Genomic DNA, 19,369 nt, shown 5'->3' on the forward strand with positions numbered 1-19,369 from the left:
TATTTATTAAGAGGATTCGACCATTTTTCTCATCGGACCATTTTCAATATTTATTAAAGGGTATCATTAAACTCTACTGAAATTCGTTCCATTTTCTCAATTTCTGCAAACATATATGGACATCTTTTCTCAATTCATCACTAAACCTCTCTCAAACTTCTTAACACAGATATGTATAAGCGCCTTCTACAAACTATCATCAAATTCTCTTACGATACATTGTTATGCAAACTGTTATATCTACTTAACCAAAATGATAATTTACAATCTTTTTACCTATATTTTGCATCTTGGATCCTTGCAAATCGCAAAACCATATAACACATTTCAACGATATGTTATTTTTCACTCTTTTTCAAGTTGAGCGTAGATTATTTAACATGTTTGGTAAATGTGGTACTATATCTATCCAAACTACTAGATTATTATACCTTTATCCACATCTTGTATCGCGGAACTGTATAAAACATATGAAATCTTAAACATATTTCATGTTGTTTGATAGTTTCTGACCCAGTAAGATCTGACTCAGTCAGAGCCTGACTGGGTCCAAAGCTCTGATTGAAACTGCCTCTGACTGAAACCATGTCGTTTGATTATGGCTCTGACTGATTATATTGAATGCTGGAAATGACTATGTTGCCCTTCTCTTATATTTTCCAAAAATTGGTTTTTTTTTGTGTCATGGTGTAATTTTAATGGACAACATCTAAATTTATTTTGTCATTTTTCATCAACTTCTTTTCATTTCTCTATTTTACAAACTATGGACTGATGACTGTTTCCCTCACACCAAACGAGCAACTAGCAACCATATTTGCAGCTTCATTCTATCCACTCTTCAGTTTCATTTGGGGTTTTAGATCCCTAGACCTGTAAGTCATTTTCCATGTTTGTTGGCATCTATATCTTCTGTTTAAAGATATGTGTATATTCCAAATTGTTTCAAGCTTCTGCCACAACACCAAAATTACTGTTCATATATAATTTCATGAAGATTTCAAGAATTACTGTTCAGGGAAATAAGAGGATTGATCGATTAATTACTTGGGCTTTAAGCTTATTGGGAATCGTCTCAAATACAAGTAGAAGGAAGCAACATACGTATTAGAAATCAATTTCAACACATTGAATAAGCGCTGTCAAAGAATTGAAGAATCGATTTCAAGCATATGAAAAAATCGATTTCAAAGAATCAACTGTATAGAGAGACGGAAATTGCAAACCTGTTTATTAGGTCAAAACGGGAAAAAGCTTACCACTTTGGAGGAGGAGCGAGGTGCCAGACCCAAAGGAACGAGGTGGAAGGCTGAAGAACGGAAGCCTTGGCAAACGAAAGAGAAGGGCATATGAGGGAGAAGATGATTTCAGTCTCGGTCAGACTTTATTTTTTACAGGTCCCAGTCATCCGTTCATTAGCCATTTACGGACCGAGTAAGAGCTCAAACATTGGTATCAAATAGCTAGACTAGGACCGAGTCAGATAAAACCTCTGACCAGACCCGGTCAGAGTGAAATCAAACAAGGCCTTACACGTATTTCAAGTAATGCATATATAATCTAACATGTTAGATCAAGTTTGTAGTATATCTACATGACCAAATTGCTAGTGTAATGTACTTTTATCCGAATACTGTATCCTGAAACCCCAAAAAGATTCAATATATATTATTTTCACATTTTTCTCAAGTTATGTATAGATTATTTAAAGTGTTAGGACAATTTAGCGTAATATCTAGATAACAAAACTATTAGGTGTCGTTTGTTTTTTCGAAGCAAAAATGTATGAAGTCTGCAGACTGATGAAGTGATGAATCGAGTATGAATCAAATCAGAGTTAATAAAATGTAATTTGAACACAAGAAGTAATTATAATCTGGTTTCAGCTCAATTACTTCCGATGAACACAAGTACATAACGATAGTAAAAAGGGTGAACTTATTACAATCACTCTCTGACTCTTACTATCTACTTAATGCTCAGCTCCTATTTATAGGAAATAGGAAGTACAAAAAATACTAAGGCTTAGACGTTAAGCTTCGTACAAAAGACACCTTAGCAAATACATAACAAAATATACGAAGTGAACAAAACATACGTAGAGTACAAATAAACAGACTTCGACTGTTTACAATATATTTCGACCCTACAATCTCCCCCTTTGTAAACAAGTCGAACTTCTCAAGTTGAGAGAATCTGTGCAGCAAACAATATCACTCTTTGTATCTCTGTATACCATGAGATAATCTTCTTCAATTCCTTCTTATCTCCAAGATTGTTTTTCGAACAGTTATTCATACGAACAATAAAGTTCGTATACTGGGACGTAGTGTATCTCTCCACTTCGTTTGCCTGGAACAAAAATCTTTTTGCCTTCCCATTTTTGTCCTTTCCTGCGAAGACCAATCCAAATGGCTTTAAGCAGATCTCCCCATCAGCAAACTTCTTCAACTCAGCTTGAGTCTTCGGGACTTCCATTGGAACTTTCACTTCCAACCCCTTCGCAGTAGCTAACTCCACATCAGTTAGGGCCAAACACTCATAGTAATTATCTATGAATATTTTGATGTGGGCAAGACCAAGTCTAAACACTTTTGGGTCCGTTCCTTGAAGATGTGAAGCGTTCTTATCTTTCAAAAGCAATGCAACTTGTATAAGATCATACAAGTTCATTAAAGGAAAATCTGCTACAAAGAAATCACAGATTTGACCATTTGACCTTGCAACATGAAAGCGAAAATTATGCATCAGGTTTTCGAATAAAACATCCCTTGTAATACTGATCACTTTCTTTATCTTTATCAAAGACCAAATCTCCTCTGGAAGTTTCCCAAAAACAGCATGAAACCTAAGTTTCATATACGTATATTCATCATCATTATCAAACTTTTCAGCAATTCTGTATTGAGCCATGATGAACATCATCTCATTCACAGGGAAATCCAGTTGGTTCATGTCTGAATTAGCAACAACATAGCTTTGTTTTGGATTCTTCAGAAAGGAATACATATGATTATATGCAACTTTCGCTTCGATCGTTTCATAATTGTAATGCTTGCTTGGATCACCCTTGTTCATTCCAGGTGGATCACTTGCACGAAGTCTCATAATACTCTGAATCATCCTTTGTTTCTCCATTTCAGCTTCGACTTCTGCTTTCTTTTCTTCTTTTGACTTCTCCACAACAATTGTTTTCCCTTTGTCTTGTTTTGAAAAGTCATCAACAACATTTGTTTGTTTTGAACAACTACCACCTACACCAGAAGAATCAATCACAATGCTTTTGGCAATTGGCTTTGTAGTTACTACTGTCGAAGTCACCAGAGCAACAGTAGAAACAGTTGGCTTTGTTGGAATTTTCGTTGAGAAAAATTTTCCAACAACCTTGACCTCTTCATGCGAAACTCCCTCACCAACCTTTCTTTCTCCCCCTTGCACCCCTGTGACAACAGGCGGGGCATCCGTTGGTAACAAATTTGAAATTTTGGACAATGGAGCTAACTGTTTGTGCAGAACAACTTCAAATTGAATAAACTTCTGGGACAAGAACTCAGGAGTAATGATCGAAGATGGAGCAGGCTTGACCACAAGTTCTGTCAACTCCTTTAACAAACGAAGAACTTCCACAAAGCTTTGACTATCATCCGTAGAAAGTTGAGTAATTTGAGGACTCAAACTTTCGTACAATTTTACAAACTTTGTGACTGCATCACAAATGATATCCATCTTTTGATTGAGAGACGCATAATCTTTCTGAACAATAACAATCTCTTTCACCATGTCTTCACGAAGTTCTTGAAGCTTGAGGTTGACATCTTCTCGCACCTTCTTCACATCTTGAATAAACAAGACATGTCGTTCTTTAGCCATCCTTCGAAAATCTTGAACTTCGCCCAGAAAATTCGAAGATTGAAACTTCATCCGTAACTCATTACTCTTATCATTATGATCCACCTTCTCCATTAGTCGTGATTCAGAGTCTATAATCAATCCAGAACATTTGGTAATCAGTCTGGCTTCGACAGCTTTGAGCATACCATCGATTTCCATGCTAGACACAGACTTACTTCCCCCCTATATCAGTTTGAGATTGAATAATCGAATTCAACTTCTTGTTAAGAATCTTGAATTGCTTCATAGACATTAGCATATGATCTGGAAAATTTTCTTCCTCATCATTAAATTCCAAATCATCGAAAGTTCCTCCAAAACCTCCTTCGTCCGTATCAGTTTCAGGTTCATCAATAGGTTTGGGTGGATCAGTGGATTGGGATGAGAAAAGTGTGGTAAATGGATTTTGGATAACATGCTCAAAAGTAGGTAAATTTGTAGTGTTCGAAACAGGGATGATATAAGGTGGTAATGAAACAGAAGTATCCATGGAAGATAATATAGGAATACCTGGAACTGATACTGAAACCTCTTTATGCGAATCTCCTTCACCCATGTTGACATTTACATTCGTATCAGATACGTGTGTAGTGATGTCTGAAGTTCGAACCTCCTCAGGAACTGACTTGGTTAACGAAACTTCGGGTGGTATGACCTCAGTCTGCTCAGGAGTTGATGTTGATTTGAGAATAGTAGCTTCAGGTGTTCCAGGAACTTTCTCACCTTCGGACGATTCCTCTTGAAGAACCAACTTTCGTTTCTTTATCTTATTCTTGGAAATATGTTTGGCCACATCTTCAGCTCTTCGTTTCTTTGATGAAGGAGAAACAGGAACTGGAACCTCACGAATAAGGACCCCCTTGGTGATTAAGATGTGGTTTACGAACCATGGTAGGAGAAAACCTAGAAGATCCATCTGTAGACTTTCGTGAACCACGAACTTGTTGCTTTATTCTTCGAAACACACCAGACTTCGATGGAATTGTTTCCTTATCTTGATCATCAACAACAGGCTCAACAGGCTTTGTCACAACATGCGAAACTTGTTCCTCTGTCGTAGACTGTTTTTTTGGAGACTTCTTTGGCTTGGGTTCTTGTACAGGCTTCTCAGGAGTAGCCTTTGCATCCTTCTTCGAACATTTCGATTTCTTAGAAGGACCAACATTCTCTTTTTATAACAATTTTCTAGTTTCGTCATTAGGATTAATAGTCTTCAAATATTCTATCAAAACAGGATTTAGCATATCAACACGTTTTAACATTGCATCAGGAATTCGAGCAATGTTGGGAAACTCTTCATCATTATCTGTAACCTCCTTTGGAAAGTGATACTTCAAGAAATCAGCTTTCTCTTCATCTGCTGGTACTGCAATCCCTTCTTTGTCATAGACAAAACGAAGAATCAAACTCCATTATCTTGCACAAGATATTCCTTGAACCACATTGGTGTTCTCCACAATTTTATGAAATTCCTTCCACATTTGAGTAGAATAATCAACTGGAATATCATAGTACAGACCAGCAACCATGGCATACACTTCCATTCTCCCTTTATCCAATCCAACACTGCGACCAGTCAAGCAGCGGAGAAAAATACCAAATAAGAAATTCCAAATACTTGGAAGTCCAGACTTCTAGAAATCACTAATCTTGGTGAGTGGGGGTTGATGACCCATCTCATTGAACATATATATGACTTGAGCAAACGAAAGATTAGTGTACAGTGGAGAATTAGGAATTTCAAGAATCTGACAGAATAACTTCTTGGATAATCGAACCTTCTTATCGTTTACCAGATTAAACGTAATTACATCTAGAGATTTGATGTATGATGCAGTAGATCCTGCTATGGATAGCCAGCATAGAGGAACAGCAAACGAGTTGAACATGGCAGTAGAAAGAACAGAGCTTTTCAATGCGACAATCAACATCTTCAACTCTTCTGGATACAGTGAAACATCCCCCTCGACTTGATAATTAGTGCTTTGAATCTTCATAATCGGTTGGGAAGTGATATCTTCAGTTGTTTGGGATGCATAATCAACACCAGCAGGAGCAGCCATGATTAGGGTTTTGAAGCTTTGAAGAACAGAGACAATTTGAGAATTTTTCTTTTGTGAGCGTAAACTGATAAAGAACCCTTGAATCCCCTTTTATATGTAACCCTGGAATTTGAATTTAACGCGGGATAAGCATTAAATGAGATCCGACGTGACACCTTGAAACTCGCACCACTCTGCCGATAAAGTAACCATGCGTCAAAAAGTAACTGTCACATCACCTTGAAACCCGGACTGAATACAAAACGTCTTGTCAAACAGTCCGTTCGTTTCTCCCAATAGAAGTATAACCGTCATAAACCTTCGGATGGAGGTAAAGCTCTTTCGTCTTTGGGTTTAGAGACGAAGTCATTTGCTAGACTTTCGAAATCATCAGCCTGAGTTGGTAGTACTCAGAACCTCAAGGATTTCGTGAGTGCAGTGTGCCAAAGATAAGATAAGAAACAAATTAACGAAAATTTTGGAACTGTGATGTCGAAAAACAAATTTTCGACACAAAAGCAGATAAACCCCGGGCAAAGGTTGCTTCGTTAATTATCAAGAGAGATAATCAACTGTTTGTGTATGTTCCCGTGAATTTCAATCGAATACTTATAGAGAAGTATCGAAGGGCTTCTTTTGCAAGGCTTCGTGGGTGGTTTACAATTTCGTTACATATCAATCTAAACATAAGGTGAGTAATTGTAACCGGAATTACCTGTTTGACCAGTGTAGTCAGTGACAAGTATGCTTTGAATTATTTTGTATGTGACTTAGAAAGCAAATGAAACTCACACGGAAATCACATTCAATACAATAAAATTTGTGTGCTGGATCTTGTTGGGTAACAAATATCGTGGGATTCGAATATTTGATAAAGACCACTCAAACGAATTGAATATGATTTGGAGTTTCGAAAAATGGTGTAGAAACAACTGTTTTGTTAAAACTGGAACATAGTTCCCCGTCAATTCCTTAAATGAGTTTGTAAGGTTGGATTTCACTTTCATCACGGTCTCATGATGTTAGATCATTAACACAGAAGTTTGATATGCCTAAGTCATGATTGGTTTGATCAATGACCTCTCGGACATATGTCATTGTGTGTGAAATGTGTTAGAATTTTGAGATAAAAAAGATTGGTTCACGAAATCAATTGTACCTCTGTTATGATTGGACCAAACAGACAACTCTTAACACATTTGAGAAGATTAAGGTAGCTTAGGAGACTAATGTGAATGCAAGCCTGATTGGGAAAAAAATTTCGTACGAAAAATTTCACTAAGGCTTTCGAAATCACACATTAAGTCAATAGAGGCTTGGGTCGACATGCTGCAACATGCTTCTAGGGACAGTCTAACTAGTATAAAGTTGTCGAAATTGTACCTTCCCATAGAAACACAAGCATGCCCCTTGTCAAACTTTCGTTAAATCTGCACAAAGGAAAGACAAAGAACAAAATAACAAAAATCTTTTTGATATTTTTGATTTTTCGAGAATAAAGAAAATATTTTTGTGTTTTTGTAAGTTTTTCGAAAAAGAAAACAATTAACAAAAGAAAATCTTTTTGGAATTTTTGATTTTTCGAAAATAAAATCTTTTTGAAGTTTTTTTTTTATTTTTATTTTTCGAAAATAAAACGACAATACAAAAATAAAATCTTTTTGTAGTTTTTGATTTTTCGAAAATAAAGCTATTTTACTAACTAACGAAAAATTTGTGACTGACTACCGAAATTGTTTTTACAAACTAACGAAAATTTGAAAAACTAACGAAAATTTGTTAAACTAACGAAAATTTGAAAAACTAACGAAAATTTGACAAACTAACGAAAATTTGTACCCCAAAACCAAAATCCGCAATGTGTCGAATTCGAAGCGTGTCGAAGCGCTGAATGTGAACAGTAACCTCTGAATGGTTAATACTATCAGCCTCTGAATGAACTATTATGGACTCTGAATCGACACATTTGTATAACACTTCTTTGTCATACATTCGAAATTATTCCTGGAACTGAACTTGCTTCGATCATTCCCAAACCTGTCAAAATTCGAACAAATGATTTTTCATCCAAAGCTTTTGTAAAAATATCAGCAAGCTGATCAGTTGTTTTTACAAAATGGACTTCAATGTTGCCATCTTCAACATGATCTTTGATAAAATGATAATGAAGAGCAATATGTTTTGTTTTCGAATGTTGTACTGGATTATGACAAATGCGTATAGCACTTTGTGAATCATAGTACAATGGAATCTTTTTCATATTAATGGCATAATCTCGCAACTGACTCTGGATCCAAATAATTTGTGAAGTACAAGCAGCGGCTGCAACATATTCAGCTTCAGCAGTAGAAATCGAAACACACGTTTGCTTCTTCGACTGCCAACTAACCAACTTTCCATCCAGAAATTGACATCCACCACTTGTACTTTTTCGATCCAAAGTACATCCTCCTAGATCTGCATCTGAAAATGCCTGAATAAAAAATCCTGATTTCGAAGGATACCACAATCCTAACGAAATTGTTCCCTTGAGATAACGAAAGATATTTTCCACAACAGTTAAGTGTGGTTCTCGTGGATTTGCTTGATACCTAGCTCAATTACATACAGAAAACATGATATCAGGTCTACTTGCAGTAAGATAAAGCAATGAACCTATCATACTCTTGTATAAGGTAAGATCAACTGCAGGCGTTTCTAACGAAGATGATAGCCTTGTTCCAACCGTCATTGGTACTCTTAACTTCGTGCTATTTGTCATTCCAAATTTTTCGAGCAAATTCCTTGTATATTTTTTCTGATTGATGAAAATGTCTTCTCTGCTTTGATAAATGTTTAAGCCAAGAAAATTATTGATTTTACCCATCATGCTCATTTCGAATTGGCTTTTCATCAAGTTTTCGAATTCACTAGACAAAGCAGGGTCAGTAGAGCCAAAAATAATATCATCGACATATATTTGAACAAGCATTAGATGATTCCCAACTTTCTTTCGAAATAATGTGGGGTCAATTGATCCTTGTTTAAATTTCGATTGTTTTAAGAAACTGGTAAGAGTTGCATACCATGCTCTTGGTGCTTGTTTTAACCCATAAACTGCTTTATCTAAAATATACACATGATCAGGATATTCTTCGTTAATGAAACCTGGAGGTTGTTCAACGTAAACTGTTTCTTCGAGTTCACCATTGAGAAAAGCACATTTCACATCCATTTGATAAACATCGAAATCTTTGTGAGCTGCATAAGCCAAAAATATTTGAACAGCCTCGAGTCTTGCGACAGGGGCAAAGGTTTCTTCATAATCGATACCTTCTTGTTGCGAATATCCTTTTACGACTAATCGTGCTTTATTTCGTACAATATTTCCCTCTTTGTCGGTTTTGTTTTTGAAAATCCATTTTAATCCGACAATCGAAACATTTTCAGGTTTAGGAATTAATCTCCAAACCTTGTTTCTATCAAACTCAGCCAGTTCGGATTGCATTGCAACAACCCAATCTGAGTGTTCCATTGCAACCTTAACTGTCTTTGGTTCAATTTTCGAGATGAAAACATTAAACATGCAAAATTCTTGATGAGTATTTAATACCTCATTCTTTGCACGAATTTGAGCTCTTGTCAAAACTCCATCTTGTGAATTTCCAATGACTTGCTCTTTCGGATGATTGCCTGTCCACTTTTCCAATGGTGGATTGATGGATCAAAGTCTAAAGGTGCATCTTCGTACATCTCTCCATTTTCTGATCCTGCAACAGAAATATTATCATTTAGATCATGAAATTCATCATTTTGATCAAGATTTATTGTTTCGGTCTCATCATGCTCCCCCTCGAAATGATTGTTATTCTGATGCTCCCCCTCGACAACATCATTTAAACTGCTCTTCTTCCCCTCGAAAGGATGCTCCCCCTCAGCATTTGAAGGAATATTCAAGTGCTCCCCCTCCACTTGAGCATCTAGCATACTTTCGCCATCATCAGTTGTATCGGTTGTTATTGTCGAATCATCAGTATGTTTCGAAGATTCAGGAGTTTGATTATCAACAACATTTACTTCAGCATCAGCTGCCCTGTCTGGAACACCAAAAATTAAATCATAATCAAAATTTGATGAATTAGAACTTTCAGACTCATCATTCGATTCAGTAAGAATTGGTTTTTGAAAAACATACGAATTCTTTGTTAGATTATTTTCGACAGTGCTTTGATTTGAAAAGAATCCTTCGTCTGTTGTTTTCTTGTTGTCATTTTCGACCATTTTGTTGAATTCTGGTTTAATGTTTTCAACATTTCCAGTAGTGACAAACACTTGATTTGGAAAAACAACATCATCTGTACACTTGAAATTTGGATACACCACTTGATTTGTTTCCAAATAATGGGCTCCTTTTTCAGACAGAACTTTGTCGAAATTTTCAGTGTCCCCAAACACTTGATCAACAACAACACGTGGAATGGTTGGTTCGTTTGAAACATATTTGTCAGGCTTAGATTCATTCGAAACTTGGGCTTCATCCTCATTATCACTACTATCTGTTTGACTATCTCTGACACTCACATTGTCGAAATCACAAAATTTCGAAGTTGAGGGTTTGTCAGTGTCATTCTTAACCAACGAATCATTACATTTTTCTTTTCCTTTAGACTAAGATGTGACATTAATGACAGACAACTGTGAACAATCGACACTTTCCTCTTCCTCAATTTCACTGATTTCGCTGAAACTATCAGAATTATCATCGACATCAGCGGAATTGGATTGAGAGTATTTTGATTTGTTCATTCTTGGTTAAGGTATCATTCACAATTTCAACAAGTTCATCAGCATTCAAATATTCATCTATCTTAACAATACCATAAACAAATCGATTATCAGGCACTTTATCGAATTCTGCTATGGTTTTCTCACAATCATAAGACACGCTATCAATTTTCTCTCTTTCGAAAGCAAGAAAAGGTAATAACTTCCTATGTTGTTCTTTGCTAATATCAGACGAATGATGTAAAGCAGTCAATTTCGCATACAAACGCTTTGCAGAATTACAATATATATTTCTTTGAGCTAATAACATTTTAACATCACTGCTTAAAGAATACCTATCATACATGATGTTTGTAATTTGCAATTATAAACTCTCAATTCTTATTTTCTTGGCATCTAACTGCTTCTGTACTTCTATCAACTGAGAAGTTGATTTCTTAGCCTCATTGCTAGCAGAGATAACCAAAGCATCGAAATAAGCAACAGTATCATCAAAAGCAATTAATTCAGAATCATATGCACTTAAAGGAATATTGAAAGACTGAAGAATAGTACGTACCTTGGTAGTCATTGGAGATTTATCAGCACTTTTGGTCATGAAGCAATGACCAGTCACCTCTTCGTCATAATCTTCCTCCAGCTTCGCGAACATGGCACCATGCGTAGGATTACGCATCTCTTCATCATCGGATCCGGAAGACCAGATCTGATATGTGCCCTCTTCTTCCTGTTCACCTCTAGCCAGCAATGATAAATTTTTCGCCTTCGAACGCACCTCTTCCAATCTCTCTACATAATACGCTTCGTCCTTTATCCTATTCTTTTTCTCCTCCTTTTTACGAAGCATACAATCATTTGCTAGATGATTTGCTCCATTGCAATAATGACAGTCAACATCCGAATCTCCTTTCAGTTTCTTCTCATTCTTAACCTCAGTCACCTTCTCAACATTCTTTTCAAACTTCTTCTTCTCTTCTCCTGCAGACTTGTTCACGAAACTTCCTTTTCCCTCACTCTGCTTCATCTTCGGTTTAAGCGGTTTCTTGAAAAACTTTTTAACTCTGTTGCTTGAGTAAAAAGCTATTGCCTCATCATCTGAATTCATTAAAAACCCCTCTTCATCCGAATTCTCTTCTTTAACCTATTCCTTTTCTGAAACTTTCGAAACTAAAGCCAATGGTCCACCCAAGCTTAATTTCGATTCTTTAGCCATTTCATTTACCTCGCCTTCGTGAGTCTTTAGCAGATTATACAAATCATTCAATGATGATGTGTCGAAACTCTGTTGTGTTTTCACCATTAAAGTAACATTCCTCCATTCCTTTCGCAGACCCATGATGAATGTCAAATTGAATTCCATTGTTGTCCTTGTAATGCCATGACGATGACATTTATAGATCAACTCATTCAGCCTATCATAGTAAACTTCAATTGACTCACCATCTTTTTGCTTGAAATCTTTTAATTCAATCAAACAGTGCTTAACTGAATTAATTTTCGTCTTCTCGCTTCCTTGAAACTTTTCTTTGAGATTATTCCAGATTTCTTTTGCAGTTGTACAACTTCTGACATAGTTATACACAACTGGAGACAATGCACCGTGTAGCTCCCTTATGCATCGTTTTTCAAGTTTCTTCATATGATCAGATTGAGCATCAACACTCGTAGTACCAGATGAAGATCCAATTGGTTGAAGATTTTTCGGAAGAGTAACACTCCCTGAGATGCATGACCAAAGCTCTTCATCGATTCCATTCAAGTAGTCTTGCATACGATCAGACCACTGATCATAGTATTCCGGAATGAGAATAGGAATCTTAGTTGAAGATCCTAGCAGATGAGAGTATGAAGTCATTGAGTTTAAGTTGAAGTTCGCCATTGATGTACGGATTGAATTTTTCTGATAAATCAAAGAAATTTTGAATGCAAATTGCTGAATTGAACAGAAAAATCAAGCAGAACACTCGACTCAACAAATCAGTTGCAGAATCAAATCACAACTGAAGATCTAGAACACTTTTCACTTCAAAAGGTGCGGAAACTTTTTGAATCATAATTTGACTCAAAAACCTTTTGAATCAGAGTGAAAATCAGATCGCAGATATGATTCCTGCTCTGATACCAATTGATGAAGTGATGAATCGAGTATAAATCAAATCAGAGTTAATCAAATGTAATTTGAACACAAGAAGTAAATATAATCTAGTTTCAGCTCAATTACTTCCGATGAACACAAGTACAGAACGATAGTAAAAAGGGTGAACTTATTACAATCACTCTCTGACTCTTACTATCTACTTAATGCTCAGCTCCTATTTATAGGAAATAGGAAGTACAAAAAATACTAAGGCTTAGACGTTAAGCTTCGTACAAAAGACACCTTAACAAATACATAACAAAATATACGAAGTGAACAAAACATACGAAGAGTACAAATAAACAGACTTCGACTGTTTACAATATATTTCGACCCTACACGGACCACTTCTGCAACCCTCTGTAGCAGAAGAGGGGGACCAAACGGATGCAACATGTAATAAAAAGTTTGTTTGTTTTTTAACCTCTACTGACTGCTGCAATAAGTTAATGTAAGGTGTGAAGAGGGTTGAAGCAAAGGGTCAAGTGTTTCACCACACAGCACACACGCAACAGTTTTTAAGTCAAAAGTCTCTTGAAAAACAAACAACTGCGAAGGGCCAAGTGTTGCGCGTGTGCTGTGTGACGCAACAATAAGTGGTCAGAAGTGGTTTTTTTAGAAAAAACAAACAACACCTTAGTTTACTATACTTGTACCTAAACCTGGAAATTCAAGACACGAATACATGAATCTGTGAGAGACACGACACGGCACGAATACATCTTGAAAATTGAGATAACATTTATTTCTCATCGTGTAATCGTATCGTGCCAAATTCATGGCTGACACCTTGTAACCCCCCGACTCTCAGGTATAAACTTTCAGTCTTGTATTTCCAACTTTTAAGGTCGACTCGACGAGTTGGTTGCCCTGACTCGTTGAGTAGGCACGGTTTTGGTCGCGGGTCTTAAGTGACCGACTCGACGAGTCGGAAAACGGACTCGGCGAGTAGGAGCTGATGGATGAAACCCTAATTTCCGGGGTTTCACACCCTATTTAAAGGATCATTAGCCTCCCTTGGCCTCCCCTCACCGTCCCCTTGAGCTCTGAAACCCTAATTCGTGTGTGTGTCTCATTTAGTGTGATTTTTCAAGTTGGAAGGAAGATTTTGTTGCAAGGAGCTTGAAGACCAAGAAGTGTGAGGCCAGGAACATGTGTAGATATGAAGTCTACCTCAGTTTAGCATCATTTGAAGGTATCAAGTCATTACCTTGATCTTCTTCTAGCTAGATCCTTCTATATTTGAGTTTTGGGGCCATTTTGGGCATTTGGTGCTACATTTTGAGTGATGAACCAAGATCTGAAGTTACAACTTCATATCTAGGCTCATCTTGGCCCTTACAGTCATAAAGTCTCAGCCTTTAGCATGCTAGTGTGATTCCGTTGCCTAGAACCTCTCCTTTAGCTTGATATAAGTCATTAGCACCTTGCATGTACGTAAAGTTTGCAATTGTACGTAAGAAGTATGCCCTAGGAGCTTAGATCTACATTATGGAGCTTTGGAATGGCTTAAAAAGCATCTGAATGGAGAAAAGACTGAAGGGAATCGACGAGTTGCAGGGTCAACTCGACGAGTCCGATGAAGATTGTCGTGCAAGGACTTTTGCATGGACTCGGCGAGTTAGTAGGGTGACTCGGCAAGCCAGTTAGGGTTTCCCCGACATTTGGACACGCATGAACTCGGTGAGTTACAGGGAAACTCGACGAGTTAACCAAGGATTTCACAACTTCTCGAGTTCAGGAAGGACTCGACGAGTCGGTGAACTGCACTCGACGAGTCGGGTCAACATAGACTGTTGACCTTGACTGTTGACTTTGACGTTGACCAAGGGTTGACCAGTTTGACCTCTGGGGGTATTTTGGTAACTTGGAAATTTATGGAAATGGTTTATGGTAACTATAGGTGGTGGAGTTCGTGTCGGTGATTCGAGAGTTTGAGCTTATCACTTCAGTGCGACATTTGTGAGGTGAATTATCCTCACTATATCAACAGGGTCTAAGGCACCAATGCCGACCCTTTTCGGATTTGTATCCGAGTTATTGTATGTTATGCCTTATTGATTTACATCCTGGTAATTAGGATGGTGATATGCTTAGTGACCTGGTTAGGTCGGTATCCTGGTATATAGGATGATACTGTGTTTAGTGACCTGGTTAGATCGGTATCCTGGTATATAGGATGATGCTATGTTAGTGATCGGTTAGGTATGTATCCTGGTTATAGGATGTTGTTATGATTGATGATCTGTTAGATCAGTTTGACTGTTATATATGCTAGCGTATGATATTATGTGCACATGTTTGTTTGATTGGGGTTGGGTTGAGGCGGACCTGCTTTGTGCTGAAGGCCAACATACCCAGGGTGGTCCGGATAGACTACAGGCCCAAGAGGGGATGTCAGTCAGACCGAAGGACCGGCGAGCGGTCCGGATAGGCTGTAGGCCCTGCGAGGCGGTCCAGACGTGCCGAAGGCTCGGAGAGCGGTCCAGATAGGCTGAAGGCCTGCGAGGCGGTCCAGTCAGGCTGAAGGCTCATTATGCATGTTGTTTGCATATATGTTATTATGATATGATTATGATTATATGGCGTTGGTATTTTGGGGGTAACTCACTAAGCATTCGAGCTTACATCTATCGATTATTGTTTCAGGTACTTCTAATGATCGCGGGAAGGCGAAGGCGTGATCGTACCGCTCCTCACAATTTATGATTTTATGTTTTGATTCTGGGAAAACTCTGACAATATACTATTTTGAAAACAAGTTTGGTAATGATCATGGGTTTTGAAATGTTTTAAAAGTTTAAATTTGGCTTGAATTTTATGAGTGTTACACACCTTTTCATGACATGGATACACGAATTGCCAGGTCTACTTGTACCCCCTTTTGCATGTTTTTTTCTTTTATCATCAATTATGATCCACTAGGATTCTCAAACTTTGTTGGAGGAATTTCAGTTGTTGAAATTGCTTTATTGCTCAATAACATATTTACCAACATTGTTTTGGGAATGATATATGTTTTCAAAAGTGTAAGATATTTATGGAGTCTAAGATTCTCTCTGTAAAAGGGCTCTTTGGAGAGTTAATATCATATTCCATATATACCTTACATGGTATCATAATCGGCGTATCCTTATGGCTTAACACATCCCGTTTTATCATCATTGAGCCTCTATCTCTGGAGGAGTGTTAATGTATCTCACATCGATGCGACGCAATTGTATAAGTGTTTGTATATGTTGGTAGGGATGTCAAAAAGTCTCGTGAGATCCCGTTCCCGTGGGGGCCCAGTCCCGTTTGGGGGTATTTACTAAAAAAATCGGGGGCGGGGGCAGGGGGCAAGGTTAACCCCCGTTTTAATTTCGGGGGTGGGGGCAGGGGTGGGCAATCCCATCCCGAGACCCCCATGGTGACCCCGTTAATAAATTATACATATATTTACATATATTAATTATATAAATATAATAAACAATAACATGATTTTGAGCTTCCAAAATTCAACAAAAAACATGTTTTTAAGTCGTTAGTATAATGTTTTTAAGATGTCATAACATTTTTATTTTTAACATGTAAAATTCTTCTATAAATAATCATTTGTTACCTAAAAAGTAGCTTCTTTTAGCCAAAACAACAACTTATTGTAGTCTAAAAAATGCAGCCCCAAATCAATCGAGGGAGGGGGAGGGGGTAATAAGGGGGATTCGTGTGCGGAGGCGGGGGTACGAAAGGTGGACATTTTGGGGGCGGGGGCGGGGGATGCACTAATGTATTGATACTTAAAGAAATGAACAACATAAAACCATGTAAAAATGGATGGATTTTGCACGAGATTGACACCGATCATGAAGGTCAGACTAGAGATGTTGTCGAAGGTGCAATAATGTATTGATACTTAAAAGATGAGATCATAAACATAGACTCCATTGTAAGAAAAATATTAAAAGTAAGTGTGATTATTTAGTCTTGAGGGGTTTGAATTCATAAACAAATTCTACATATCTCGTGAAAAAGGTAGTATCTCACGAGGTGTAAAGATACTTTTAATTATACGAAATATGTCGTTGAGCATGCAATAATGTATGGATACTCAGTGGTGGAGCCAACTAGTAATAAGAGGGGTCCAAGCACCCCACTTGGAAGATGATTACAAACACATTATTACCAAATATACCCTTCAAAAGATTTTCTTTTACTAAGAAACCCCCTCCATGGCACCCACTCTTACAAGAAAAGTCCCTCTTTGATATTTTTTTTTGCTGAAAAAAAACTAAGAATATACTAAAAGATGGGATCATAAACATAGACTCCATTATAAAAATAAAATATTGAAAGTAAGTGTGAGAGGGGGTTTGAATACATAAACAAATTTTACATGAAAAAGTGGCATCTCACGAGGTGTTTGTGGAATTTAAAGTTAATCCAAACTAGTCAAAATCCATTGATATTATCAAAAAGATATACGGTGAAAATAAAATATTTTGTAAGAAATTTACAATTTTTATTTATTTATTTTTATTTTTATTTTTTTGGGAAATCTTCGGAAAAGTCCTAATATTTCACCCTAATTTACGAAAAAGTATCAAACTAAAACTGGTTTATGAAAAAGTCCCGATTACCGGAAAAAATGACGATATGACCCTTTTTTTCCGGTTTGTCGGTTTCAATACTTACCCGGTTTCATTAAAGTCCCATTATTTTACCATAATTTTCATTAAAGTCCATTTATTTTACCATAATTTAGGACTTATTCTTAAATTATGGTAAAATAATGAGATTTTATTAAAACCCGGTAATTAATGAAACCGTTAAATCGAGAAAATAGGGCCAAATCGTGGTTTTTACCGGTAATTGGGACTTTTTCGTAAACAAATTTTAGTTTAGGACTTTTTCGTAAATTAGGGTAAAATATTGGGACTTTTCCGGAGATTTCCCTATTTTTTTTGTAGAAAACAATTTTTCTATAATTAAATTATTTTTAATATTCATAAATAATCATTTTATGATAAATGTTGAATATATTGTCATTTTGTGTTATGTTTTACATTTTTGTAAAGTCAATAGTCATAAATAATCATTTTATGATAAATGTTGAATATATTGTCATTTTGTTTTTTTTTTGTCATTTATATAATTAAATATATTATATTTATCCTCTCAATAGGCAATAAGTATTATTACTAATAATTAAATTATTTTTGCAAAAGTCAATATTCATAAATAATCATTTTATGATAAATGTCGAATATATTGTCATTTTGTGTTATGTTTTACATTTTTGTAAAGTCAATATTCATAAATAATCATTTTATGATAAATGTTGAGTATATTGTTATTTTGTGTGTGTGTTTTTTTTTTTTTTTTTTTTTTTTTTTTTTTTGTCATTTATATAATTAAATATATTATACTTATCATAGGCAATAAGTATTAGGGAAAATGACATATATTATACAAACTTTCTAGGGTTTACTCATTTAGTCCCTAAAGTTTTTGTCAGGTTTTATGGGTCCCTAAACTAGGATATGACCTGCTTTTTTAGTCCCTGTCAACCTGTAATAGCCGGTTCAGTGACATTTTAGACTAAAAAAACTCACATTGTGCCCCTATAAAACAAAAAAAAATAAGTTTGGGGATCAATTCGTACAAAAAAAAACTCATTCTTTTCTTCTAAAGCCGTTTCACACTCAATTTTGTACCCTCCCAAGAAATCAATCGCTGCTCTTCTTTCCGTCTTCACCCTCGATCGTCACACACACTCACCGAAGATCACAACCCTCTTCCCCTTTCATAAAATCAATTATCAGGAAACATTCCCAACACTTTTGATGAAATGAGAGAACTTGAATCTTTGGATTTGTCTGTGATCCATCTTAATGGAAAGATTCCTTTGAGCTTGGTTGGGTTAACTGCTTTGAGTTTGTTGAGCGTATCATACAACCCTCTTATAGGAACAATCCCGACAAGGCATCAGCTTCAAACCTTCAATGGATTTAGTTTCATTAGAAATCATGCACTTTGTGGGGCTCCTCTTCCAGGTTGCCGACAAAAAACTGATGATACCAAGGGAGCTAATGACGATCATGGCAAACCTGATGACACTAATTGGATCCTAGTGATATGTATGATCGTTGGATTGGCTGTTGGTTTCTGGATCACGATTGACACGTTGATTGTTAGCAAACGATGTAGAGATGCGTATTATCATTTTCTAGACAAAATGAGGATCAAAGCAAATTTCATTCTTCTCGTATCCATGTACGTAAGTCATATCCCATAATTGTAGTTTTTCACTTGAATTCTTTGTTATGATTATGAGTAAAATTACTGGTTACTTTCTAGGTTTTGAAATACAAACAAAAGTAAATGTATACTCTCAAAGATTATATCTGTATATTTCTTAAAACTTTGTTCATCTAAATTTGATGAAAACAGAAGTTTAGAAACTTTACACGTAAAAGTGTTTTGGGATGAATAAACCGGAAGAAAAAAGAAAGATATAGCCATATTTATATAAGGCTTTTCGTAAAGTTATCAAATA

The 19,369-nt window shown here is 36.3% G+C and overlaps 1 protein-coding gene across 1 annotated transcript; it reads left to right on the top strand.

Annotated features, from left to right (window-relative positions):
- The first annotated feature begins 18,661 nt into the window (after positions 1-18,661).
- On the top strand, positions 18,662-19,108 carry LOC145107118 (receptor-like protein EIX2). The gene has a single exon (XM_079043985.1). The coding sequence runs from the start codon at positions 18,662-18,664 to the stop codon at positions 19,106-19,108; it is 447 nt and encodes a 148-aa protein (XP_078900111.1).
- The last annotated feature ends 261 nt before the right edge of the window (positions 19,109-19,369 follow it).

Source organism: Lactuca virosa, chromosome 4 (assembly GCF_052849685.1).
Source record: "Lactuca virosa cultivar CGN04683 chromosome 4, Lactuca_virosa_CGN04683_v6, whole genome shotgun sequence".
Taxonomy (NCBI): domain Eukaryota; kingdom Viridiplantae; phylum Streptophyta; class Magnoliopsida; order Asterales; family Asteraceae; genus Lactuca; species Lactuca virosa.